Genomic DNA, 27241 nt, shown 5'->3' with positions numbered 1-27241 from the left:
GTTTAATCTGAGAACACATAAAAAAACAAAACACCTCATTTGAAAGTCCCACTCCAATCATTTTTTGGTCTTTTGTAAAAGCGTTCCCAGTAGTCTTTTGCTAATAATAATACAGTTTTTAGCCCAAATGAGAAAACCTGTGTTGTTTTTTTAGGACATAGTTTGTGCAGATTGGCTATAGTTCATTAGAAATTCACCTCTAAATTGTGGGCGGGACCATTGGTGGAGCGAAAGCCTGCACTGATATCCCATCATCCCTTTGTTTACACTTTCTTCCGCTAGTTTACAGCCCCTCACAACCCCAAGCTAACATTAGCAGTGCAACAAAATGTGGACTGATATCTGAGCTATCCAGCTGTACAGTTCCGAGCCAGATATCAGCTCGGACGAGGAAAACAAAGATGTTAATGGATCTATTTGTCTGCAAGTAGATGCATTGGAATGGAGCAGAGAAGGATGATTGCTCCCTTCCAATTGTAGTTTGCATTTTTTCATCTGTTTCTGATTCATAACGTTTTAAAAAAAAAAGTCTCAGACGCAGTTTCAATCTTATTTTTCTTTATACGTGTCCTCCATCATGAGCAAAATGCTACAAGAATATGTTAAAAACACCAAAAACACAATTTCACTGAGTGGATTTTCAAATAAATAGCAGTCTGAACAAGATTGTGCACCCTTTCATATCTCGCCTGGACTGCTGAAAAAATTAAGAATTTCAGATCAAATGGTACCAGTATGAATACACTTGTACTGAAAAAGTTTGTCCTCAATCAAGTGATATCTAGTTCTGCTCGCTTAGTGTGAATGCAGACCAATTGGCCAGGAAACCAAAGAGGAGAACAACACTGGAGAGAGCAGCGTGACATGAATGTCTCATAAATCAAGTAGATAGAATTAAATGGCTGCAGTGCTAATTTGAAGAAGCTCAGATCAAGAATTAAAAATATCTTGTTGGCAAATAGTGAGAAGGGGCCAGCGCTTATCAATATGATGCAGGACTAGTATGTACAACCCGAGCTGGGTTTACTCTCTTTTTCAGTTTTTGTCTAAGACTGCAGAGAACTTTATGCAATCTGCATTTTACATGAAAACAAAGTTCTCCTCATCCCACTCAAACACACAAAACATAAACAAAACAGAGTTATTAGAAATGCGAGTAAAGATTTATTTGTGTTACAGAAAAATGCCCATGAAATAAGTTCATAATATTTGGTGGTTTGGCTCTGGGTTGATGACTTCTTGCTTGGATTGAACTCAGACCCTACATAAACCCCAGAGCCTAGACCCTGACGGTGGTTAGAGGGCATTCCAAAATACCGTTCAAACCGCATTTATTAATTTCTCCTTCGTGGTCAATTTTCAAACAGTTGGCACTTTCGTGAACTAAAAGGGATGCTAAACCCATTTGTTACTACCAAATCTGAGTCCCTGAATGGTAACAGTTGGACCAGTCTTAACCTTTAAAGTGTGTTCAGTGGCCGAGTGTTTTGTACATAGAGCCTGAAAACTGAGTTAAAAATGTGTGTAACTATGTGTGAATGCGAGCACTTTGACCCGCGTTTGCATAGATATTTCATTGGAAGTGGTCGCTCCAATGTGCGTTACGTGAACACAAAGCATAAGTGAGGTAGATCTTCCTTATTGAAATTGCACCAAAGCTTCATTTAAAAGTCCATTAAGTCTTCTTTTAAATACCCTAAGATTTTAATAGTTAGCTTACTGTCAATTCTGTCATAGGCATTAAATGACTGACACACAGTTGGGTGTGAAAAGTGCAACATGAAAGAAACCTAAACAAGGAAAAAGGGACATGTTTTTCTATTCCTCATTTAACTGAACCAAGTTGTTCGGTCTGTCTTGTTTTGAATGAGCCCCTAAAGAAGTGGAAAGCAGAAAAAGAGGATAAGAGGAGGCACTGCTTGGACTAAAAGTGATGTGACCAGAGACTAAAGTAGTCAAAGAGCCTTATCTGGAGATCCCCCCTCCTTCCCCGTAAACCCATGTTGCCCAGTAAGGCCACATTCCTCAGCCCCTCACCATAGAGACCATGGTAACAGGGCCAAAGCAGCGCCCCGGGCCTTACACAGAGCTTATTCATGAATAGTCCATATACTGTATGGCCGTTTGTCGCTGCCTCTTTTTTCCTCCTAGGCTCTCTTCAGCTTTGCCTGCATGCTTATTGCTGACCTATTTCCCACAATAATTAAGTTGCATTAAGTTGTTACTGACTTCCACAGAAATGTGTAATTGACAGGTGATCTGTTGTTTTCCAGGGAATTATCTCTCATTGTCAAGTTGATGGAAAAAACAAACAAAGCAGTTGACTTAGTCAAGCTGTGACAGAACAAACGGCATGAATGAGTTTTGGTGCCTTCAGACACCACCCTGTCTTTCCTTTGTCTTCTTCAGGTTGACGTAATCCCCAAAATCATCTTCACATTTTCCCTGAAATTCTTGTTATCAACGCCCAAAGCTTGTCCCCGTCAGCCATCTGGTTACATACTCTTCCAATAGCTTACAGCCTCTCACAACCCCAACCTAACCTTACTAGTGCACCATGGCGAGCAAAATGGCAGGCAATATTGGCAGCAAGGACAAGGATAATGTGTCTTGATGGGCTTCGAATCGGTAATTGAAAAAGTAAAACATGAAATCAAAAGGATCATGAATCCAAAGAATTTAATAGGAAAATACTAAATTGAACTAACAAATTGACCAAACTAAACTGGACATCCCTGCCCTTAGACCCTCCTTCGCGGGAGGGTCTAAGATGTGTCTATTTGTCTACAAGTGGATACCAGTACATGAGAGTGGAGCGGAGCAGGGAGCTTGTGGCCCGCCCATTGTATTTTCTACGTCACAAATAAGCTCTTTTTTAAATGGCTTTTTTTTGGTCTGCTTCTGATTCACACATTTGAACAAAGAAAAACTCAGAAATTCAATTTTGACTACTTTATTTTCTTCGTATGTGTCCTATCATCAGAAAAATGCTACATAAACATGTTAAAAACACAAAAACATGATTTTCATCAGAGTAGGTCTTTAAGGAGATGTTCATGTGACAGACGGGGAGAGTGGCAGTTAACAGCTGACGAAGCGCGGATTCCTAAGGAGTATGGATGGATGGGAGAGGAGAAGACAGGATGAGGTGTGAGATGATGGGTGGACAGGAAGGGAGGTGAGAGGCAATGAGCAGATGCGTTGTTCTGAACTGCAACAAAAATGGCCTTAACTTGTGCTTTTGGAACTTAAGCTACGTTAACACTGCCCTTGGCAACACAGGCACAAGTGTCTACTTCTGATAAAAAGTCCAGGTCGTGTGTTTACATAGACTTTTCATATACTTTTTATGCTTCCATGTTCAAAACTCAAGTTTGTATGACTGTTTACAGGCTAAACATACAAAACGTGCAGCCACTGAATGTGTGTTAAAAGTTAAGCTAGGTCAAACTGTCAGGGACTCCGATTTTGTAGTGACTTATGCATGGAGTCCTTTTCTGGTAGGTGCCAATTGTTTGGAAATTGATCATAAAGGATAAATTCATAACTGCTGTGTTTTCCCAGCCGGTACTATTTGTGACACCAAACATTTCATTTCTTGGATTAGAGCTGTAAAAAAAAAGGCTGGAGCAAGTTTTGTGAGATTGCCACCCAATTTGATATTTTGCACCAAGCGTCTTCCAACTGTGGTTGACGGAAATGCGCTAGAAAAGAGTAGAAAAAGGAAAAGAAGAAGAAGCCCCTCCCTGTTTGTCCAGCTTAACCCTTTTGCTATCATATGACCCCACCCTTGCATTGACGTGTTCTCCCTACCATGACAAAGGTGGATAAAGGTGAAGAGGATTTCATGTAATCCATGGACACCAGTGAAGATCACAAATCATTGAAGAAAAAAGATTCAGCACACTGTCTAGTGGGTCTAGATGACCCAACTCCCAATGTTAAAGTGCCTAGGATAGCACAAGGGTTACACACTGTGGGCTGAATGTGCATTCAAGAACCCACGTTTAGTGCGTTCTTAAACACGTGTCACATGCTCGGTGTTTATTTAGCTTAAGAGTTTTGTTGCTGCTCATGTTTGGATGGCACGTCCCAGAAGCAAAGCTGCCACAGCCTCTTGTAGCATCAAGCAGCCATGTTAAGTGTAAGTAGTCTGACGGGGAGCAGATCCCGCCTCAGCATGACTCTCATCATCCTCTTATGGTCTCTAATTCAATTCAGTTCACTTTTCTGACACGTCACTTTCTGCACATATTAACTGCACTCACCTTGCTTCTGTCTCATGCATAACAAAGATTGCATGTCAGCAAATTCTAATGCTAACCTGAACCACTGAGGTGTTGCAACAGTAGACCTACTCTTCATGGGATTGTTACTTAACTTAATATTTTCTGGCATCCTGAAGAAAACAATGTCAAAGATGGATTTGGGATTTACATATTTAATCACATTATGAGCTGGTGCTGTTTTCATTGGCTGGTGTCTAAGTTTGTTTTTGGGAAGTGACACAGAAAAGGATGTCTGGTTTATTATCAGACCTGCACCTGCAGGCCAGCTTCTACAAAAAAAGCACAAGGTTAGCAGATGTGCTCTACTTTTGTGGAACAACTTTTGAGGAGTATTTTGGTAAGCCTACCAGGTCCTTGAGAAGATGCCCTTGACCTTCAAAAACCTCATCCTTCAATTTATTCAACTTTTTTGGGTTAGCTGTGAACATTCTTTTGAAAAAAGGTGCTAAACCAAAGTTGGTTTGTACCAACTGAAAAAGAGATATCAGACAACAGGGACAGGGTTCAATGCAGCGCTTTCAGTGAATTTATGCCATCAGGGTTTGAACGTTTCAAAATACCAGATGTTATGTAGTGAAAGCTTTTGCATAGATGACGGAGGCTCTTCTGGGTTCTTACTCAGAATTTATTGAAGGGTAAAGGGTACATGAACTTGCTGCTTCATCCAACAGTCGGGGAAAAACAACACAGTTACACTCAATGCAGTTCATGAAAGGCACCTTCAAAATAAAAACACTTCCGGTTTTTCACAATAAGGTTTTTCTAGGCATTTTTAACAACACATTTCACTGTTCTAATTAAATCAACAACAGAAATGTTGTCTCACATTGTCATTTAAACTGTGGTTAAGTCACAACACCAGACATTTGTTCGGCTTCAAGTGCTATTATGGTTAAGAACCTATGAAAATAAAGAAGGCTAAAACAATGAAGATAAGTTACCGTAGCTGTAAATATGCTTATAAAGAGGAAAAAGTTTAAAAAGACAAAATATTGCACAAATCTAAACCACATGCAAGCAAGGTAAAGGTGCCTGGATAAATGCTAAATAGGCTACATACATTTTAATACTTTAAAAAATGCTAAATAAACCAAATTTTTAGTCTTTGCTGATTCTTTTGAAACTGTCAGTGTTTTAATATCTTAACACTGAAAGTAGTGTCAAACCTGTTTTTTGTGTTTGATTGTTTAGAATGTTGTGCAGCAGTGTGGGTCCAAAGTGGCAGATAAATGGTCATCTAATGTTGACACTAACTGGTGGTGTTGTCATGTCCAATTACATGTTCTTTTTTTAACTCAAGTTTTTGGTTACAAACATGATAAGTCAAAGGTTTTTTGACTCCTCTTTCACACATTTGTGGGACACGGGGCACCTTAAACTAATTTACATAAAATCTTAATCCAGATTATCCTGCAAACCAAATGAAAAGTTAAGTAGTAATAACACAATAAACCTGCATTGTGCTGCCATTTGACAGCTAATCTGTTTATTGTAAGTGTCATAATACTGGTGTGTTGTTAAATATGATTTTGCGGAAATACCTCTGTTTTTCCTGTCTGAAGACTCTATCATGATTACTCATCCAACGGTTTGGGAATGACAGTTTCAGAAAGCACAGTAGTTAGTTTCTGTTTCTTATTATGTTCATTTGGATATTCTTTCCAGTCTGGCCTGTATTTGTTTAGATGTAATGAAGATAGTCAGAAGAAAAATACTGTAAATAGTTGGTGTGACTGCTCAAATCAAGTCTGATTTGTTCTGCCCTCACAGAGTCTGGTTCTGCTGAAAGTTTCTGCCTAGTTTTCTATGCTCAAAGATATCCTGTTTCTGATGGACTGATCTGGACTCAAATGGATTATTCATTTATTTATTTATCTTTTAAACCTGTTTTGGGGTCACCGGGCTACTGGAGCCTTTTCCGGCCACTCGTGGGCGAAAGCAGGGGACATGCTGGACCGTTTTCCAGTGTGTCGCAGTAAATTAAATTATAACAATCATAATTTAGAAAGTTAGACAATGTGTTTTGCTATTTGTGTGGAGTATTCAGACAACCTTGGTTGTTAACTGCCACTGATTTAAAGTGAATTAAAATAATTTTCCACTTTTGTAGTAAAGTTATTGTTTGTTTTGAGGCTACTTGTATTTTTCTTTAAAATGCAACTTCCCTGCCAGCAAAGCCAAGTGGGTCCCATATGGGCCCTGAATTGGTTTGTCTGCAGTTTCTGTGGTGGCCCCACCTGTGTTTACCTACATTGGCGTAAGTGGGCACTCAGTAAGCTGGCTCACTATGCCAGCCAGCCGCCCGATGGACAGCATATCTGGCTCTGCCGGAGCGGAGCTCTCTACGCTGTCTACCGGGAGGCTGGCTAGCATTGAGCCAGCTTACTGAGTGCAAACACAGGTGGGGCGACCACGGACAAACCCATTTGGGGCACACATTTTTTGCCCACCTGTAAACCAAACGGGAACCACTCTGCCTTGCTGGCTGTGAAGCAAGGATAAATCTTTTAAAGTCCCTCTTTGATCTATTGTAAAAGTGTTTCGAGTGAGATTTTATTTAGGATTATGCTGTGTTTAGCCAAAAAAAGAAAAAAATGAAGTGTTGTTTTCTGGGCGATAGCTTGTGCAGAGTGGGAGTTGTTCATTAGAAATTAGCTTCTGAGTTGTAGGTGGGGCCGTTGGCATGGAGTAAACCCACCCCCTTTCCCTCATTGTTGAGCGGTCTCTTTTAAGTGGAGCAGGTTGCTTGTGGCTTGTATGTGACAAATACGCTCTTTTTCAAACTATATTTTTTTATTTGCTCCTGATTCACAACAATTTGAATTAAGAAATAATCAGTAATGTAATTTTGAACTTAGTTTTCTTTATATTTGTCCTTCACCATCAGAAAAATGAAGAAAAAAAAACCACACACACCAAAAACACTATTTTCATGGGCGTGGATCTTTATTTGCATTTTTCTTAACAAATTAGGATCCTTTAATTTGAAAGTCGCTTTAATTTTTGAGGTTAGAATAAGTGGAAAGCAGCAGAAAACATGATACAGTTTGCACAATGAAGATTGAGGCAACAATGAGGAATCTTTCACTTCCTGAAATCTATTTTTCTTTTTTTATGCTGCCTGTGGATTTTAACACCATATATGGTGAAATATAAGGAATCCGCTCCATTGGCTTTAAACTCAGCTCACATTGACAGTAACTCTGTCCTTGAGAGGATTTTAAATTCTTTTGATATGTTTTTGTTTTTCTTAACCAAACCTAATTGTAAACATTTTTGCCACATATTGATGTGGTTTAACCGTCTGTGCAAAGGCGATGGTTTGAGAAACCATTAAGTGTTTTCTGCTGTTTCTTCAGAAATCTAATCTGTGAGACTAAATTCATTTGTTAAATTCAATCTGGAGCTCTTTGTCGTTAAATAATTGTAGAGACAAACTTAATAGAAGTAGTTATATGTTTGCCTGACTAGATCTCCCTTAACACAAAATAGTCTAACTGTACTGTAAGTCTACTAATCTATACTAAAAGTGAGGCAGTATACTTGAAGTTTGTTTTTTATGTACTATTTATATACTGTAAATTTAAAATGTTCCAATTTAGTCTGAAGAAATATTCAGTTAGTATACTTCCTACACATACATGGTCTACACTTATACTTGCAATACATATACAGTACTTATACATGTATTTTCTTAAGTATATTTAAGAAAATACATGTAAGCACAAGTTTACAACTTATGCTTAAAAAAATCAGGAAATCCCTAGAGTCTCGTTCAATGTTGAAAAGCATCTGACAGGAGGAGCCATGGATTTATATTAATATATATGTGAGCTTTTTGTGTTTGCATAGACATGTGTGTGTTGTTGTGTCCAAAAGTGCATTTGTTCTTTAAATGGCTGTTTATGACATCGAAAACATTAAAATTGAAGCAACTTAAATAGTCTATGTTAATGTTTTCTCTCTTTGGGTTCAATGTTTTACTGTAGCTAGTCTGTAATCTGCACCATCTACCCCATCCATCCACCTTTACCCTATTTACCTTTCCCGTGTTCTTCTTCACTTTCTTTTTTTCCTCCATCTGGTCAGAACCTATAATAAATAAACAAAATAATTCATGGGAGCAGTTTAATATCAAACACAACATCTTTCCAAAAATACACCCAGTTTTCCCAAAGCGGAAGTAACAGAAACCCAGTTTTAAAACAAAATCTACCCTACTTTGTCCTATGTTAATACCTAGAGGATGAATATTTGATATCTTTCCTCCTTGTTGTAAAGATAATGATCCAGGTCATCCAAAGCACAGGTTTGTTTAGATGAAGATGCAGCAACTTCACGATGGAAATCATTTCAGAAATGTTTCAAAAGGAAAATATATATAATTTAACTGAAAATAAGAGCATTTACTCTCACTTGATTGTGTACACAGGAAAGAAAAGGAATTGTTGTCTTGAAAGTTGCTGTTAGAACTTTATTTTTAGCTCTCAGATTTAATTCATGCAAAGCCACACACATGCAAACAGTCACAGACAAACAAGTGACACAAAAACAGTGATGAGGGGTAGAAAGGTCCACCTGTCAACACAGTCACACAGCTTGTTGTATAACTTCATCTTCTGCATTTAATAGACTCGTACTCTTCATTTTTTTAGGCCTTTTCACACTCGTCTGAACATTTGAGCACCAGAACCGGTGTAGGAGTTTTGCTTTTGGCTCAGCGTTTGACTCTGCAAGTGTGGTTTTTCAGAGAGTGAGACAGCAGGAGGATGTACTTGAGACAGAGAGTGAGAGAATTCATTTTGGGGGGATGTTTTCACGTGACAGATGTGTGTCTGCAGAACCCGACAGAGGAAGAAGGATGAAGAAAATGACAGCCAAAGGAAGGAGGGAGCAAGAAAAGGACAAGGCCTTGTCTTCAAAAACAGCTGACAGGTTGACAGGTCTGCTGAGACCAACAGAAAGCAACATTTGGAGACAGAAGCACAAAGATAAACAGGAGGCAGAGATGCAGACAGAGAAACGATGGCAAAGAGGGGAGACGGCAAACGATAAAGATATAGATGCAAGCTTCAACAAACTTTGACTGTGATTCAAGTTTATCCCAATCACCCGGTGATGGGAGGAGCTCCAAGAGCTGCTTGTGACTCAGAAAACGTATCTGTTAGTTCACTTGAACATGAACAGGCATGAATGTGAGAAAGAAGAGGCGACTTTCAGCAGAGAAAATTAGAGTAGAGACTGAATAAGTGAAGGAAGAGGAAATAAAAAAAAGTCTTTGATTCTGAAAAGTGATATCCTTCACACATTTTATGGGGGCTTTGCTTGTGTGTTTTTTTTTTAAAGTATCTTAGCTGTATACCACAGTACTTAAATTGTGCTGATTCGGGCTTGTTTGCAACCACATGACCCAGATTATTGTGCAGACATTTAGAGTGTGAACCTGTGTGTGCTCCAGAGCTCATGTGCAAAGAATCCCCCCTAATGTGTCAAGTTATTATATCATTCTATTTGCAATAAAAATAGGAATGTAATTCAGAAAGAAAAAAAACATTAGTGGACGATCAGTTTTCCATTTGTGAACGAAATCATAACAAGAACAAGGCTCTACATTTGAATTATTTCTGATATTGAAGCATTAATGTTGGGGTAAGAAATACTTTAAGGGAATTCTTTGAAGTTTTTTAAGACTTTAATGAAGCTTTTAGCTCAGAACTACTAACAAACTTGAGCTTTTTGACTGTAAGAAGTATGTTTCTGAGACTGAAAGTCATTGGGTTCTGGAATGAGTGGAGTGCTGGCGAGGGCAACTTGTCATGAACACTGTTAGAAATGGAAGACTTGTGTAGATAAAAGAGACCAGGAGAGACTTAAATGGAGTTCTTCTGGAAACAGAAGTTGGCGGAGCGAGAAACAAGTGGAAGAGAGGGAGAAGGAAGGAGAGCGTGTGAATGCCAGCTATTGTTGGAATGCCGTAGCAACACACAGCACAGAGGGAGGGGGAAGTGTTTGAGTTTGTGGGGTCAGTGGGTTTTGTTCGAGGCCCTTCAAGTTTAGTGTTGGCAGTCTCGCTTCTGAGGGTCTGAATTGTCACCTAGTTTGGACCTGAGCCTAAAACAGTTCAGTACTGGGTTTCAGAGTGAGTCCAAACATGATGAAGGTGAGGTTGAAACAAAGACCGATGAGTTACAACGAAGACTAAATCAACATCTGACATCATCTTAGAACCAGAACATCACAATGAGTATAAACATACATGTTTGCCTCCAAAAGTGCTTCTAACTTTGGTTCCAAACCAGCAATCAATAGACTCAAAGACCAAAGCAACAATCTTGAATGCCAGTTTCCTCTAACGTTTTTTGCTGTGAACCCATTTTGTTTAATTTTGTTTTTGTTATGTAGAAAAATGTTCAGCTTTGAATAAATAATCAATTTAGCAAACATATCACTGCAGGAGTTTTTCATCTTTGTAGAGCGTTTGACCTCGATTGCTGGAAAACTCTAAACACTTTGGTTTTCTCTCTATAAAAGGTCATGCCTCGCAGTGTTTATGTGTGTTGATTGTGTTCAGCATTTTAGTATTTATATAACTGGGCTGTGAGAAAGGTTGTCTGCATCATCATCTCCGAGGTTTGTGAGATGCAGCTCAGAAAACATCTAAGACTTGAACTTCCCTAATCCAACCTTTGGTGCTGACTGCCAAGCACTGGTTCAGTTCTTTAGTGTTTGGTAGGATCCAACAGGGGCTGCACTCAGTGAGAAGGCCTTGGTTTGAATCCCGGCTGGATACTTCAGCTTTCTCCCACAATCCAGGAAAAAAGCTGTAAAGGTTGATTGGTTCTCTGGAGTGTCTCATACACTGCGAAAACTGAATCTTATGAAAGTAAAAGGAGCTTTGTTTAAAGAAAAAAATGTGTTTTTTTTCTGTCTTGCAGAAAAAAATTGGCAGATTTTCTTTGCTTGTTAAAAAAATCTTCCAATGAGGTTTACAGCATTTTTTACTTATTTCTAAAGGGCTGCTTTTTGCAGTGTAGGTGTGAGTGTGTGTGGTCTTACAATGGACCGTCCAGGTTGTTCCCTGCTTTTATTTCCCTGCTTACAGTAGCTGGGATGGGCTTCAGCAACTCCCTTGACCAGCACAGGACAAAGCAGGAAGCAAAGACGGATGGATGATCTCCCCAATTCTCCACAGAGCAGATCCAATTTTAGATAATTATATCCAACTGCCCTGCAACGAACTGCCGACAGGTGAACCCTGCCTTCGCCCAACAGTAGTTAGGATAGGCTCCAGCAACCCAGTGACCCTGAAAGGGATTAAGCAGGTGTAAAAGATGGATAAATAAATATTTTTCAACTTTGTCGAGTTAATACTTTTAGAATTTACTGCTAACATTGCAATTCTTTTAAGGTTTCACTTGTATTTTTTGGGGGAAAAAACATTTTAAAATACTTTTTTAAACATCTGATGAAAGTTCCTTACATTTTTCTCAGAAATGTCCAAATGTGTTTTGTGTCCTCACATGTGTTCGTATTTCAGAGCATGGATCTTCACTGTTCTATTTTTCCCTTTATTTTGCAGGATCCCGCTGGCATCTTTGAGGTGGTTGAGCTGGTGGGAAATGGCACATATGGGCAGGTGTACAAGGTAAAATTCTGCTGTAAACACACTGATACTCCCTATACACACACATACACCCTTCTCTCTCAGGCTTTCTGATGCAATCCTTTCCTGCACTAATAGCTCTGGGCTCTTTTCTTAAAATAGTGGATCTGAAATAAAGGACTGAATTGTGTGTGAAGGAAACAGACCACAGGAACAGGAAAGAACACGGGAGATAAAAGCAGCCCAGGAGCTTAAGAGAAACGGAGCGTATATTGAAGGGAATAGTAGGATCCGGGGCACATCTTTCAGGGAAATACCAGAGCCCATTTTTCTGTACTTTATCATTCCTTTTCTATATTCACAATAGTCTTTTACATTTGCTCCTCCAGATGAGATGTTTTAGGGGAAACGTGTCTTTGGGGCACAGGAAGAGCTTGAGAAAAGTTGCTCTACAGTTGTTACATCACTGCGGTTTGAGTAGCTCTATCAACAACAGAAACATGTCCCAGTTTGTTTTTCTGTTTCCTCTTTCCTCTACGGCCACTTGCTCTTATGGTTTCCTTTCTTGAAGCTGCTGCTTCACCCTGATACAAGAGGTGGCACCAGCCTCTTCCATTACTTCTTGCTATTGTCAACATTGTTTACTGGGATGTCATAGTAAATGCGTTTTAGATGGTGTGTTTGATAGACCTCAGAGTCAAGGACAGGTGGGAATGATAATTCTTACAGTTGAATGGACCAAGTGTAAGGTCAGACAGGGGTCAGGCATGCTCCTTTAGCTACCAGAGACAATCTGACATCTTCTCGTGTGCACGTTATTTTGTTGCCAAAAGAAAGAAGGAGTAAAAGCAACGCAGAAGACAGCAACAAGTATCTATTTATGGCTGACTCTGCTCACTGGTGTCTTGGTGAAAGTCATGTCTCATTTACCGGCTGATGTTCAGCTGATCTTGTACATTACCAAGCCGGAAAATGCCTGCAGCACTGGCATTTGTCCCTTGGATCTCATATATACATATACATTTATATACAGTGAGGCAGAAAAAAAATGCAAGTCGATGATTCTGCAAGTAGTCATACTTAAAAATATGAGAGTGGTTTGCAATGGTAATCATTGAAACACTCTGCAAAAGACTCAGAGTACTTTGCAGAAAGAAAGAAAAAAAAATAATTAAAGTGTACAAAAAGATGCTTAATATTATTACTATTACTATTATTATTACTGCTCACTATTATACCTATTATTTAAGACCTAAATTTTGGAGAGTTATTTTTAGATTTAAAATTGTGTCATTCTCTGCACTACAGGTGTCTCTTATGTAGCGTTAGTGAATACATCATGCTGCAACATGCTCCACATGTGTGTCCTTTCAGAAAAATAACAATAAATGGCAAATATTAGCTTATACTCCAAATGTCTGAACAACTGAAGCCAAACTCTAGACCCTTATTTAGGATTCCTGTTTTTTGAAGCGTCTTTTTCCAGTTGTTAAATAATAATCATTAACATTTTTAACTGCACTGCAAGGTTTCGGTTTCTCTTCTAAAACAACTACGTGATGTAAAAATGTCAACAAGTTAGGATCTGTTCAAACTGTTCTCTTTCAGTTGTTGCTGTAAACATGAATTTTTTAGGCTGTAACTGTGATGATTATATTTCCCACCTCATTCCCATCTGCAGATGAGTATTTGGTCTAGTTTATATGTAAGGAAAGGTCAGTATGGAGCTTACTGCTGATAGAAGTCCAGTAATGTGCTGGGCAGGCCTACTATGTGTGCCTGTGAGTGGGAGATAACAGGTTTATCAACTATTCCGCTCCCCCTTTATAGTTATGATACAGATCTCCATCTGAGTGCTTTTTTCCCTCTTTGCCTCTCCCTATACACCTAAAGCCACTTCTCTATTAAGGATTTTCAGTAATAAAAATCATAAAACACCGTACAACAGATTTGCTTTATGTTGTTCCACCGTTAATGGATCTTATCTCACTCTGGTTTCATCTCCTTTCTGCCGCACTGCTTATTATTTTTTGGACTACAAGTCGTTCTGGAGTATAAGTCGCAGCAGTCAAAAAATGCATATAAAGAAGAAGAAAAAAGACACAAGTCATACTCTTATCGTGGTAAACTGGTATTCTTGAATGCACTTTTAGCATACAGCGGTGTTCACAATGTGATGTCGCTACCCAACACACATGCACCTACATTTGGACAAGCCTTGGTGTGAAATGTCAAAGCGGCGCAAATCTTGTGAATCTTGCTCCACGTGTTTAGTTGCTGCGTGTTTTGTACCTAGAGCCCGAAAACGCACTTAAAAACTTGAACGGTTTCACATTTTACAAGAGTTTTAAATGCAAAAGCTCAAAGCATGCATTTACCCGCGATTGCAAACACTTTTCATTGGAAGTGGTTGTCGAACGTTTCCAAGCTTGATGAGAAAATACGTTTGAGCAACACTTCTTCTTCTGTGTTGTTGTCAGTAGCAATAATTGAAACACACATCTACAGTGCCCTCTTGCTGTTGTTGCTATTTATTTTTATATTTTCTTTCTTTTCAAAAACCCATATAAGTGAGTATAAGTTGCACCCACAGCCTAACTGTGCATAAAGGTGACTTATACTACGAAAAATACGGTTTTATGTATCAACAATTTTCACATTAAAATTTTATCTAACTCTTATTTCTGTTTCTCCTTGATTTTTGGTTGAAACGTTGAAGTGAGGTTTACTCAAGACAGCAGGCAGTGCCTATAAAACAGTATATTTATATATATCTCCAGCTATCTTTCTTTAAAAGGCCATAAATAGCGAACACAGTAATGCTGAATAATTAAACACATTCTTTATCTGCTTCCCTCTCTCTTCAGCTACCAAACTGTTTCCTCCTTTCGGCTTTCTCTCCCATCATTTGCCTCTCCTCCACTCCCTCGTCAGTATTTCTTCCTGCCATTTCTTATTTTATCACGCCTTTGTTGCTCCACCGTGTCCTCCCTCCATTTTTCCCTCTGAAGCTTTTAAATGTTTGATGGGGATTATTGGCCAGGAGGCTCTGCTATTCCCCCAAGGTGCCATGTTTAGAGGATGGAGCAACTCCTTTACTGTCCATTCATTTTCAGAAAAACTGACTGACAGCCAGACTTATTGATTGGTTAATTGATTAATCACAGTTCCGTGTCATACGCACTGAAGATCACTTTTTTCCCCCCTTGATGGATTCAAGGACAAGTTTGCGGCGCTTCTATCCATATCTCTCTCATAAAAACCCACAATCATGACAGATGACACATTGAGTGCATCGTTCCATCGGGTGTCTCCTCAGCTCGGGGTGCAACAAGCCATTTCCTGCTTGTTTGTGTGCTTCAGATACTCTCTAACCTTGACTTTGCTGTATTCATGCAGTCGAAAAAGCAGACAGCAGGTGTCCGCCCTCCTCCTCCCTGACGACAGAGCACGTCCACTGTGCTCCTCCTCAGTCTGGTGAATATTTGAAGAGTGTGCACAGCTCTTTGCGGCTTTGAAAGATGCACTCTCACACACTCTGGATGTGTGTGTGTTCCACAGAAGTGGCAGTTTGAGACCTGGACCTCATGGGCTTTTGTGCTGCATGCTCACACATCACAACAGTGACTCTTTACAAACGGCAACAGTATGGTTTACACTAATGCAACTACAGTGTCTGTTAGAATAAAATACAGTTTCATTGACATGAATTAATGCTCCTAAATCCATGTGGCTTAAAATGTAATGTGACTATTCTTTAACATAGTAATAAATGCACTTATTAAATTGGTTCTTTTGTTTTATTATTAAGAAATACAAAAGATGTAAGTATAAAATGATGTGACAAACAAAGAAAAGGCTCAAAATAACTGTAAAGATACACATGATTCTTTAATATTTTCATTTTAAGAACACTAATTGCTCGTTTTCCCAAAATAAATATTTTTATAGATTTATCTAACCCATAAGAACCCAAACCCATTCTCTCTTAAAAATTAAATTATGAAGGTTATATACAAACCAAGTGTACCACATAAAACATTTGTGATGTTTTTCTGTTACACTGATGTCACCATTATGGGTTAATCTGTACAGTGAAAATAAGAGGTTTACTTGTGCTGTCTGCTTCTTAGTTAACCCTTGTGCTATCCTAGGCACTTTAACATTGGGAGTTGGGTCATTTAGACCCACTAGACAGTGCTCTGAACCTTTTTTCTTCAATGATTTGTGAACCTCACTGGTGTCCATGGATTACATGAAATCTTTCCACCTTAATCCACCTTTGTCATGGTAGGGAGAACACGTCAATGTAAGGGTGGGGTCATCTAAGATAGCACAAGGGTTACAACTATTAGAGACTTGGGTGGAGGTGGAATTTAGTTTAGTCTGGCTTGTGAGAAGGCTGTGTTAAGTTTGAGTTTTTGTTTTGAAGACACAGTTTTCTAGATACCAAGGGACAATTTGTAACAATAGTTAGGCAGTAGCGCAAAGGGTCTTGCCCAAGGACCTAGATTGGATGAACTTCATCGCAGCCCCTGGGAATCGAACCCTAATTTCGCATGTGCCAATCCTGCACTTAGCCAGCTGAGCTATGCAGCCGCTCAAGTCCCAAGAAGGATCAATAGCACCAAAGCCGAAGCCAAACATCAATGCTTGTAATTTCAGAGCTTTAACCAACAAATTTAAAATAGTTGGACACTAGGATCATGTTACCCACCATTTATACCAGGGGAATTAAAACTAGTTTTAAGCTTTATGAATACAGCCACTAATGTGACGTTACAGAATGATGGCTTTTCAGTTGTTCAGTAACATATTTTTATGTATTGTAAGACTTTCAAAAACATTTTTTGTGAACTGTTGTGACTGTTCATTAAAGAACTGCTCATAAAAACCTGATCACAGCAGGCAAACATGAGGGTGGCAGTATAATGATGTGGGGACCCTTTGAGTTAGGTGTATAAGGCCTGGACATCAGCCCTTTTGTCTCCTTTAATAAATTAAAAATGTTTATTTAGAAAACAGTGAATTGTGTTTACTTCTGTGTAATTTTACAAGTTAACGATTTCAGTCATTTAAATAGAAAGAACACTTAAGCCCTTTAAATAAGTAATATCCTATTAAAATGATCATAGTCCCTATTGAGACACCTATTCATGCAAATATGCTGTGAACCACTTCTAAACCAAAAGTCCCTTAATTTAGCTTCTACTTGAAAGCATAAAAACAAGTGAGTTTTTCTTTCATAGCTGGAAATAAACTTAGGCATCAAGGAGCTTTATTCTAAAAGTTGCATCTCTTTTTGTAGATGATAAAATCCCATCATTTCTGTGGTATTATGTAAAAATGTTGCACAAAAAAGAAAACTAAAACGCTCCAAAGGTATTGAGTATCTGCATTCTTTTTGCAGTTTGTAACTTGCTCATGTTTTGCATAACATGAGACAATTTCCACAGAAACATGACTGCAGTGGTCCTGAAAGGAAGTTAGTTTCAATGATTAATTAAGAACCAGAACTAAGATTGCCCAGTCTCGAGGACAGATTTTTAAGTGCTACATAAGTTCACACGTCTGACAACAGATAGTATCTGAAGTTTTTTGTGAATTTGTGCTGTTGTTGATTCTCTTAGGAGGTTTCAGCTGTTCAGTCTGGAATTCTCAGTTTTGGTTTGTGTTTATCTGTTTCTCTAATAATAATAATATAAGTGTGATTTGTGTTGCCATATGCTGAGGGATTGTTGCAGCTGTTTACTGTGTAACCGCTCATGTTTATTGCTTTATTTGTGTTGTCTGCATATACGCATTCCCCCTCTGCATTCCCCCTCTGTCCTCGTCAATGTGATCTGAGCTGGATGTTTGTTACCGTGGGAACAGAGAATGTGCTCCTGGGATACAAACATGCCAACGCACATTTACACCTGGCAGTGTGTTCATTGGCCCACATCTACACTCCGGCTTCTCCAAGGCCACACATCCCAATTACCCACAATGCACTCCTGCCACCTAGACCAGAGTCAATTAGCCGTGCTTCATGTCAATAACAATCTGTCATTCTCTCTTTGTTTTTCTTTCTCTTTCTTTCAACAATATTTTTCCAAGATGGATCCACCTGTCCTTATGTAGTAGTGCACGCCACAAAGCCTCCCGTCTGTGTAAATTACTACCCATCACTAGTTCAATCAATAACCAATAGCAGCTCAGAAACACTCTTTTATCCCCGTCTCCCTCTGTCATCCCAGGTTATCTGCCCAGCCTCATCTTCTCTTGTTCTTTGGTTTTCTTCTGTTTTATTTCTCACCCTCTGCCTTTGCTTTAAATCAGCCCGGCTGTCGGTTTAACCTCTGTAGCTGTTGGAGCATGATGCCAATGTGCTGAACGTGCCGCTTTACTTCCCAGCTTCCACCATCCTCCTCCTCCTTCACGTTGTCACTCTCCTGTCTTCTCTTCTTAGCCGGTAGACGTGTTTTACCGCCCCATCTGCACTTTTTTCTTTGTATTTTATATCATAACATTTCTTAGATTTGATTATATTACATTTCTTATATTGGGTCAAACCTTTGCCTGAAAAAGGGGGATTGGTTCATGTGTGAGTTTGTCTTCTCCACTAAATGGAAGGTGAGGTTGGTGACAGCATGAGTTCTGATAAACCGAATACAGGCCAGCAGCGGCCAGCGATTTGTAAATCCATCATTTAACCGTAAGAAGGAGGTTTTTCACACACACATTTAGTTTCTTGCAATCTTAGAGGTGGACATTCCACCAAATTCAAAACTGAAATCTCACGTCTAAACACAAAAATGAAAAACAGAAATTAAACCTGTTAAAGCAGTCTAATCTTTTTAGTCCTTTTAATTTAAGTCATTTGAACTGATTCTATAAATAACATCATACCAACTCAAATATAAATTCAAAGCAAATGTTGGAGTTAGATGTAAAGCTCTTTAAGCATAAATACTAACAGGTTAATTCATGTAGTAGGCTCAGTCTAATCAAGCGTGCAGCAGCCTTTGAATGAGAGTGGAGTGGAAAATAAAGACCCGCAGCAGAACCAGAGCCAGGATGGTTCTGCTGAGAGGATGGGACAGGAACTAAGCCTCAGGCAGGGACGCTTGTTTTGGAAAGTTACTTCAATAATGGGTATGAGAAGCATGGGGCAATGCTCAGTGCATCAGGGGCATCATCACCACTCTAGATTCTGCTCTGGGAAGGTGTCTGTGCTCAAAACGTTCTTTAACTTCCAAAATATAGGTCCTGATTCAAGATCAGAAGCTCTGTAATATTAAGGTTTATAAAAAAAATGCTTTTGTCTTCTGATTTGGTTGATTTTTTTTTTTTTTTTTTTTTGGTGGAAACTTCACTGTGAGAACCCTTTTTTCAACTGCCTCTCATTTGTCTCAAAGAAATCTTTCAAGGTTTTCATTGGTTATTCTCAACGGGGATTTTCTGTTTCTCTGCACAAGAAACCGTGTACTCTAGGTTCCCGCAGGAGCTTATCTGATTTAAAATGTAAGAATTTTAAAGAGGAAGCAGGAAGGTCAAGCTGGTTGTCTAAAAATCTTAATATCTAAAAAGATTGTGACACTTAAATACCCACTCCAATGAAAATTGTTTTTCTTTTTGGATTTTTCAACATGTTCTTGTGTCATTTTTCTAATGATGGAGGAGATATATAAAGAAAATTAAGCCTCAGATTGCATTTCTGAGTATTTCTCTATTCAAATCATTGTAAATCAGAAGCAGATGAAATAATGTTGTTTGGAAAAAATCTTATTTATAACAGAAAAAATGCTGGGTTGGCCACAAGCTCCTTGCTCCTAGCAATGGGGAAGGGAAGGGAGGTGGGGGGTGGAGTTGCTCTATACAGTCTCACCCACAACTCTGATGTGAATATCTGATGAACTCCTGCTGCTCTGCAGAAACTATGTAATAGAAATCGACAGGTTTTCCGATTTAGTCTAAAAATGGCATAATCATAATTAAAAGACTTTTAAAAGAGATCAAAAGATGATTGGATGGGGTAGTTAATCAGTTTTTGAGTTTGTTGTTAAAAAAGCCACTGTTCTAGAGGGAAGATTAGTTACTTTTTGGGGGGGGGGGGGGGGGATTAAAGGAAAACTCTTTGTTTACATCAGATCTGCTTAAGCGTTAAGTGTGCATTTCGTTAATCTGGGTCACTGTGGTGGCCCACATAAATAAGCTTTGCACACTCATTCATCCAACGAGAGGTTATCCTTTTAGAGCTGATTCAGATCCACAAGGGATGAAGAATCATCACCATGAGGAGAAACTTTCGCTGTTTTCTGAGTACACAACAGACGTGCAAAATCCTCTACACAACACAGCACAATTTAGCATTCAATGAAATCAGCAGTAATGTGCCTTCCCTCCTTTCCAACATCTATCTGATCTAATTAGCCTCACGTGACAGTTGAGTGTATTTGCGTTTTATTTCTGGCTTTTCTTAGGCATTTAAAGTGGGTTTGTGCTTCCAAATCCCTTTGCTGAGCTTGGATTAGTTTCTGCATTTCTATATGTCTGTGCAGGTTTACAGGCTTTTTTGGAGCTTAATTAGGTAGTTGCTCTTTGTGCAGGCAGGTTAACGAGCAGCTATTTTTCAGAGGCTTTTGTTTTAATTCTCCAAATTGAGGCTCATTGAAAGTCGAAGGATCACCCCAGCCAGTGATATTGTTGCACTCATCTTCCTCCCTCTTGTCTATCTTGCTCTCCCACACTCTTTTCTTTAGCAGTCCTTGTTATGTCTCATATTCAAACCTCTCCCTGCCAGGACCTGCCTCCTCGCTCGTGTGTGAGTGTGGCCCTGGGGTGCTTCTAAATTTCCTGGGTATTGCAGTGGTAGATTGGAACGGAGGCCTTTGTCACTTTTATTTACTGCCTCACTGATTTCCCAGCAGCGTGTGTGCGTGGACATCAATGTGCACGCTCGCCTGTGCACACAGGTGTGCGTGCACGCACAGCTGCAGAATCCACTGCAGGTATCCGAGCTGCAATGAGTCTGGGAGGATTGCTTGTGTATTTCTTTTAGACATCCTCTGCCAAACATGTTTTGTCGTGTTCAAAAAGCTTTTCCTCTGGCCTGGCAGCACCTTTGGACCAAATCAAAGTGGCTGTTGTTATGAAAACAACATGTTGCCTTAAGTTCTTCTTCCTTAACTCTGCTGAAGTTAACTTTGCGTGAATGTAAGTTTGTTTCACAGCTGTTTCACTCTGTCTGTCAAGGACAAACGAGGAGAAAGAGGCACGGAAAGGAGGTGCAGGGCTTCATCCCTCAGCCTGCGTCTGCTCAGTGATGTTTGGCGACAGAAAACATGAGGAAAAAAAATGCTTACATGACATTAAGGAAGTTTTTGACATCTGTGACAGGGTGGATTACCAAGAGGTCACAGATTAGGATTATAAAGTGACCCATTTCCTTTATGCAAAGAGTTAACAGCACAATCTGGCAGTCTGCTGGCACTTTGTGAAGAATCCCTCTGATCTTAGAAAAGTTTATAGGGTTTTCCTCGTTTTAAAATAGGAAAAAAATGATGGAAAGTTTAAACTTGCATTTATACTTCAGTTACAAGTCATTAACCTCTCTATAAGACATGCACTGGTTCACAAACACAAAAAGCAAGCACCTAATTTCACTAATTATGTGAACAATTTACAATTAGGAGGAGTCACAAACAGGTAGAACTGGTTGGTGTCCTGATGAATCAAATCAACTTTGGAGGTTTTAAAACCTTTTCTGTTTTTTATTCTATCGGTTTCTAGACAAAGTGTGGGGAAAGTGGATATAAAGTTGGAAAAACCAGTTGTGTGACTATTTAAAGCGATTCACAAGTACTTAAAACAATCAGACATCGTCTGTTTGTATAAGGTTGTTTAGCCACGAGGCCTCCTAAACGGATCTGCCAGTTTCTGGAAAATGAAAATATATTTTGTACAAGTAGGCAGACTTTTTTTTAAATAATTACTCATAAATTACTTTCTGTGGTGCTGTGATGGGCGGCTGAACTGTCCATTGTGTACCCCACCTTTGTCCTTCAGTGGATGCATTGGCTCCAGTGTCCCCATGACCTAGACTTGGAATATAGCAGGTTTCAAAAATAGATACCGGTAGATGGACGGATAGACAGATAGATGGTCTTCAGTGGAAGATGAGATTAAAATATAGGTAAAAATGCATTTTTGTGAAACTTTTGCTTGGACACCACAGCTTTTACATGATACCTGCTTAGTCATTTTTTGCCTCAAGTTTGTAGGGGGTTAAATGGCTTTTCTAAACTTTTTTTTGTGAAGTCCAGAGTTAATGCGGTGTTAATATTTAAGAACCCCTTGAGTTTTTGAATTTGGCCTCAACGATTTCTAGCATTTTAATGAGGACAACGTTTCAGATTGCAAATGTTCCCTCCAAGATCAGAAAACATTTCTGCTTTTGACTTTACCACATGCTGTTAGAAGGCTCCATCGAGCAGCTCTCACAAATCCCTGTCTTCATGGTTTTGTGGAAGCGTGCACCCTGGCGTGCGATGTGTATATTCGAGTGGTGTGCCCACTGTACTCTGGCCTGCCAAGACTGTTGCTAGGCTACAAAAGGAAGTGTCCTGCATAGCAAATGTGTCCGTTGAGAGTGCATGTTTGTGTAATTGACTTGGCAAGGGCAAAAGAAACAAAAAAAAGACTTTGTTGAAGCACTTAATTGTTTCTCTGAAGCACACTTGCGAATGTTCATTTTTAAGTGCACGATTTATTAGGGCATGGGTTAGCAGGTTAGGCTTCTCAAACTAGTCCTACAGGTTAATAATGGTGGAGGTATTCTTTAGTCTTCAGCCTGCAGTGCGAGGAGTGTTTGAATCTATCACCATTTGACTTCAATGCCAAAAGAAACCCATAAAACCAACCTTCTTTTTTTAATTCCAAGAAAAGCAAGATGCATGCTGTCTCACTGCTGTTCTCTACAGGAGCTCTCCGCAGATGTAATTAATAATAATCATGCGCTGATGATAATTGCTGAAAAAGATGCTTTGTGACTTTGACTAATTTGGACAGCGTGATGAATGTTTTATGATTTAAATCAGCCTAAAGTTTTATTAAAAAAAATGGAGACTTTTAACTGACTAATGAATTGGTGTACTTTGTTGTTTTGTAGGAACCGGAGATTGATCTATATTCTAAGTCTAATGCATGCAGAACAGAAGTGGTGGGGTTTGCTACAAATGAAGCAAAGATATTTAACTTTGTGCTCTTGTATTGAATGAGATGTGACAGTTTCAGTGAAATATTCCTGTTACAGATCAGATTACTTTTTTCCATGAATAAAAAGGAACTGAAAAAACAGATGAATTTAGATCAGGTTTCTGTTTGGTCTTGTTTCATCGGGTTAAGCCCTAATAGCAACTGCCCTGCAGGAAAAAACTGGGCAAAAATCAATTTGTTACACAAAATTCTGAGATTGGAGACCATAGAGCAAAGATATGTTAGATGTTGGGGTAAACTGTTGTATGCGTGTTACGATTTGCAGGCGTGTATTTTAGGACAGCAGTTATTAGGGTCAGATTGTGGAGAAAGTGAAGGCCCAGACATCCATACAAAGCTCACTGAGAGTTTCTGAGACGTGATGGAGAAAGCTTCCGAAGAAATCGGTGCAGAAAATCCAACTGAACAGTTTAATTTCTCCGATGCCACCTCGACTGAATGCGGAAGAGCTGAAAGTTAATGTTTAAAAGCAGTGGATCAAAAGCCTGAAACAGAATAGGGTTGCTTTAGATCTAGCTTTTAGTTGTTTATGATTAAATAAAAAAGAAAACAGATATTTAATTTCCAGATCATCAATCCAAAACCAAGAATTTTGGGAACTATGTCTCTTCTAAAATAACTTAATCTGAGTCTAACCTATTAGTTTCCAAGATTAAAAAAATAATAAATAAAAGTGTTTCAAAAACCATTCGAGTTTCTATTAAATTTATTAATGATAGTTGGTTTCTATTCTTGTGTGTGTAAAAAAGATCCTAAAAAACTCACAACATTCAATTAAATCAAATTAATTTAAGTTCCTTTTCAAATAGAATTACTATTACAACTCTTCGTGTATGCCAAACAAGTCAGTAAAAATGTTTTTTAAACATGAATGCAACAGACATAAAAATGAAGGCTTTTTTTAGAAGCAAATCCTTTGCTTTGATTCCTTGACTCCATCTAGAATTTTTCACCCTGTTTGAACGGACCTGAGCTGCAGAGATGATGCAGAGGAAAAGCGCCTTCATGATGTTTCTGCTTTCAGGCTGATAGGAGATCAGTTAGTTCTGTTTCACTTTTCTGCCTCCAGCACGGTCATCAGGGTGGAACAGAACCCGTAGGTTCAGACCGTTATCGCCAAAACACACCTGGGCTGATGGATCTACAGATGGAAAGAACTCTGTAAGAATTAAAACAGCAGAGTACTGATAGTTGGTTCATAAAAGTACTGTGTTGCAAAAAACGTGACTATTAGGAAACGGAAGACAAAGTTTTGGTATATGGTCGTTTAAAACTACATTGACATTGGGGATGTGACGCATATTTAGCCCATGTTCACACTGGACTGTTGCTCATCGATACTAGTGCATGTCTGCCAACTACAGTTGGAAGAGGCTTGGTGTGAAAGGCTTTTTCTTTCACAGCTCTATTCCGATACATGAAAGACTTGGTGTCATATAAGTCTGTCGGGCACAAACCGCAATCATTAATTTCTCCTCAATGTATAATTTTCAAATGGTGGTACTTCCATGAATAAAAAAAACAACAACACCCATAAGTCACAACCAAATCCAAGTCCCTACTTGGTAAAAGTTTGACTTGGTTGTAATGCACATTCAATGGCTGCGTGTTTTGTACCTAGAAAGAGTCTTAAAAATGTGCATAGCAACAGACTTTTTGTCAGACACTACAGTTTGCAGAAAAGCCTAATGTGCCAATATTAGCCGCTGCTGGTGTTGTAGAGTATTTGCACGTGCCATATTTGTCTGCCTGGTGTTGTTTCTCTGACATTAGTGGTCAGTTTGGTTGTGTTGAAATGGGAGCAGTTTTTCTCAGGGCTGCGCTGAGAGGGGTGAGACTGACAGAGACAGAAAATACAAGGGACGGGAAAAGGAAAAGTAGGTGAGAGATTTGGGGAATTAATGAAAAGGCATAAAGACGAGATTGTGAGAAGTTAAGAGGATTTAGATAGTAAGAGAGAATCAGAGGGAGGGGAGTGCAGAGGGAGGGAGGTGGGAACTGCAGATCTAGGTCAGAGAAGAAACGCAGACAACAAACAAGTGGAGGAAGGGAGAAACCAGCCTGTGAGGCTCAGTAGTGCTGGATCTGGATGGGATGGATCACAGAGGGAGAACGATGGCAGCTTACTGTGTGAAGTCCACTGCATTATTTATCATTAACAGGACTGCAGCTATTTTCATTTTTTATTAACGGAGAGGTATGAATAAATGTATGACGCCACATTTATGATTGAGATATCATTTAGAGGCACCACTTTCACACATTTCTTACTATTATCTCTGTTTCAAAATACAAGTACTGTAGACTCCAATGAAAATCATGTTGTTGTTTTTTTACATGTTCCTGTGGCTTATTTCTTATGATGAAGGATAAAGAAAATTAAAACTGCATTTCCGAGTATTTATTAATTAAAATTTATAGGAATGACGATCAGACAAAAAAGGCTGCTGTAGCTGTGATGTAAGTGCTACAATCGGCAGGTCACGAGCTTCCATCCACGTCTTCATTTTCCTTTTCTGACCTGGCATTTGGGTTCAAATTGTACGGCTGGATAGCTCAAATATTGCTCGCCATTTTTGTTGCACCAGTAATGTTATATTGGGGTTGTAAGGAGCTGTAGGGTAGTGGGAGAGCCTCATAGTTGGTGGGAAATGGGGCCGGGCTTACTCTGGCTAACACAGATCCCCTCACAACTTTTAGGTGAATTTCCAATAATCTCCTGCTGCTCTGCAGAAACTATGTCCTAGAAAACAACACAGGTTTTTGATATAGCCTAAAACCCGCAAAACCTTAATAAAAAGATAACTGAAAATGATTTTAAAATAGATTAAAAGATGATCAGTGTGGGAGTTTAAACAATCAGGTTACCAAATAGACCCACTGAAAAATGTAACACTGATTCTTAAAAACTTATCTTTCAAAGCGATTTCTGAAATGCATTTTAGCTTTAATGTTAGTTTTGAAAATTATTCCTTCGGGTAATTAAAATTCCACTTTTGATCAGATGCAGGACGCGACGTACTCACTTTAGAATTGCATGTTAAATCAAACTTATTGGTTGAAATTGAATCAATTGTTTAGTTTAGCTGTTTTTCTCACGCCTACTGAGGAAAAACAACTATTTGCAGGTTAAAAAGCCATAAAGATTTAAAAAATGAACAATATTTTATATCACAAGGAAATATTTATGAATTTAGGGTAAAAAAAATCCTCAATCATGCAGCTGGTTCTCAGATCCAGGATTGGTCAGTTCTAAACTGAATTTCCTCAAGTTTCTCTCAGAAATTCTCTGTATTTGAGAGCTTTAACTTTGCACAGTTAGTAATCTTACTAATGTAAAAAAATTAATTCCATTTTCTTCTCCAACAGTTTAAACATCTTTTTGGAAATGCTGAATTGTGCACAAGTGACATTTATTTGCAAGAACATAATGTGAATGAATGAAACATGAGGTGCGTTATTGCAAAATTTGTTCATAGACAGTTTAAAGATGAAGAACTTTTGTTTTCACTCTGAAGATCTCTTTCCAGTTCCTCCTTGGTAAGCAGTTTGTAGAATTTCTTTTGAGGGCAGAAGTTATAACATTTAAATGCAGTATTTGTGTTGTTACATAGACTTAAATCCTGGTTGAGAAAGAAAAAAAATTGCAGATAAAAATATTTTAATGGAGACGTATTGAGAGAAACGAACAAAAAGTAAAAAAAAGAAAAGGTAAAGCACGATTTTCTTAAAAATTAACTTTTTTGTAGATTGAATCATGGTCTTCTTTTTAAAAGGTGAAAACAGGAAACTAAATCCTGAATTAGCTTCTTGATTAGTAGAAGCTTTTAGTTTTCCCCTAACTTACAAAAAGGTCAATACATGAAATGTCAATGATTTGCCATCAAACTGTGAGAGATATGACATTTATCGCCTCTTGAGACTGACGGCTTCAAATTATTTTCACCTTTTGACTAAGCGATCTTTACTTTGTTCTCCTGCACTGCTTTGTAATTGAACACTCTGGAACATCAGCTTTTCTAACTCCTTTCTCTTTGTGTTCTACTTGTGAAATTCTAAATAAACAAAGCAGGAAATGGTTGAGTACCAA

The 27241-nt window shown here is 38.7% G+C and overlaps 1 protein-coding gene and 1 long non-coding RNA gene across 12 annotated transcripts in view; both read left to right on the top strand.

Annotated features, from left to right (window-relative positions):
* The window catches only part of LOC101155647 (TRAF2 and NCK-interacting protein kinase), a 69772-nt gene that overhangs the window by 4155 nt on the left and 38376 nt on the right, over window positions 1-27241 (top strand). For all 11 annotated transcript variants that reach the window (XM_023951375.1, XM_023951373.1, XM_023951374.1 and 8 more), the window contains exon 2: window positions 11869-11934. In XM_023951375.1, coding sequence (XP_023807143.1) covers window positions 11869-11934 — 66 coding nt within the window. The remainder of the gene's footprint in view (window positions 1-11868; window positions 11935-27241) is intronic.
* LOC110017523 lies at window positions 14732-15723 on the top strand. The gene is made up of 2 exons (XR_002292945.1): window positions 14732-15369; window positions 15454-15723. It is a non-coding gene; the product is annotated as an uncharacterized LOC110017523 (long non-coding RNA).

The sequence above is a fragment of the Oryzias latipes genome, chromosome 22 (assembly GCF_002234675.1).
Source record: "Oryzias latipes chromosome 22, ASM223467v1".
NCBI classification, from domain to species: Eukaryota; Metazoa; Chordata; class Actinopteri; order Beloniformes; family Adrianichthyidae; genus Oryzias; species Oryzias latipes.
This window is presented reverse-complemented; position numbering and strand designations above follow the sequence as displayed.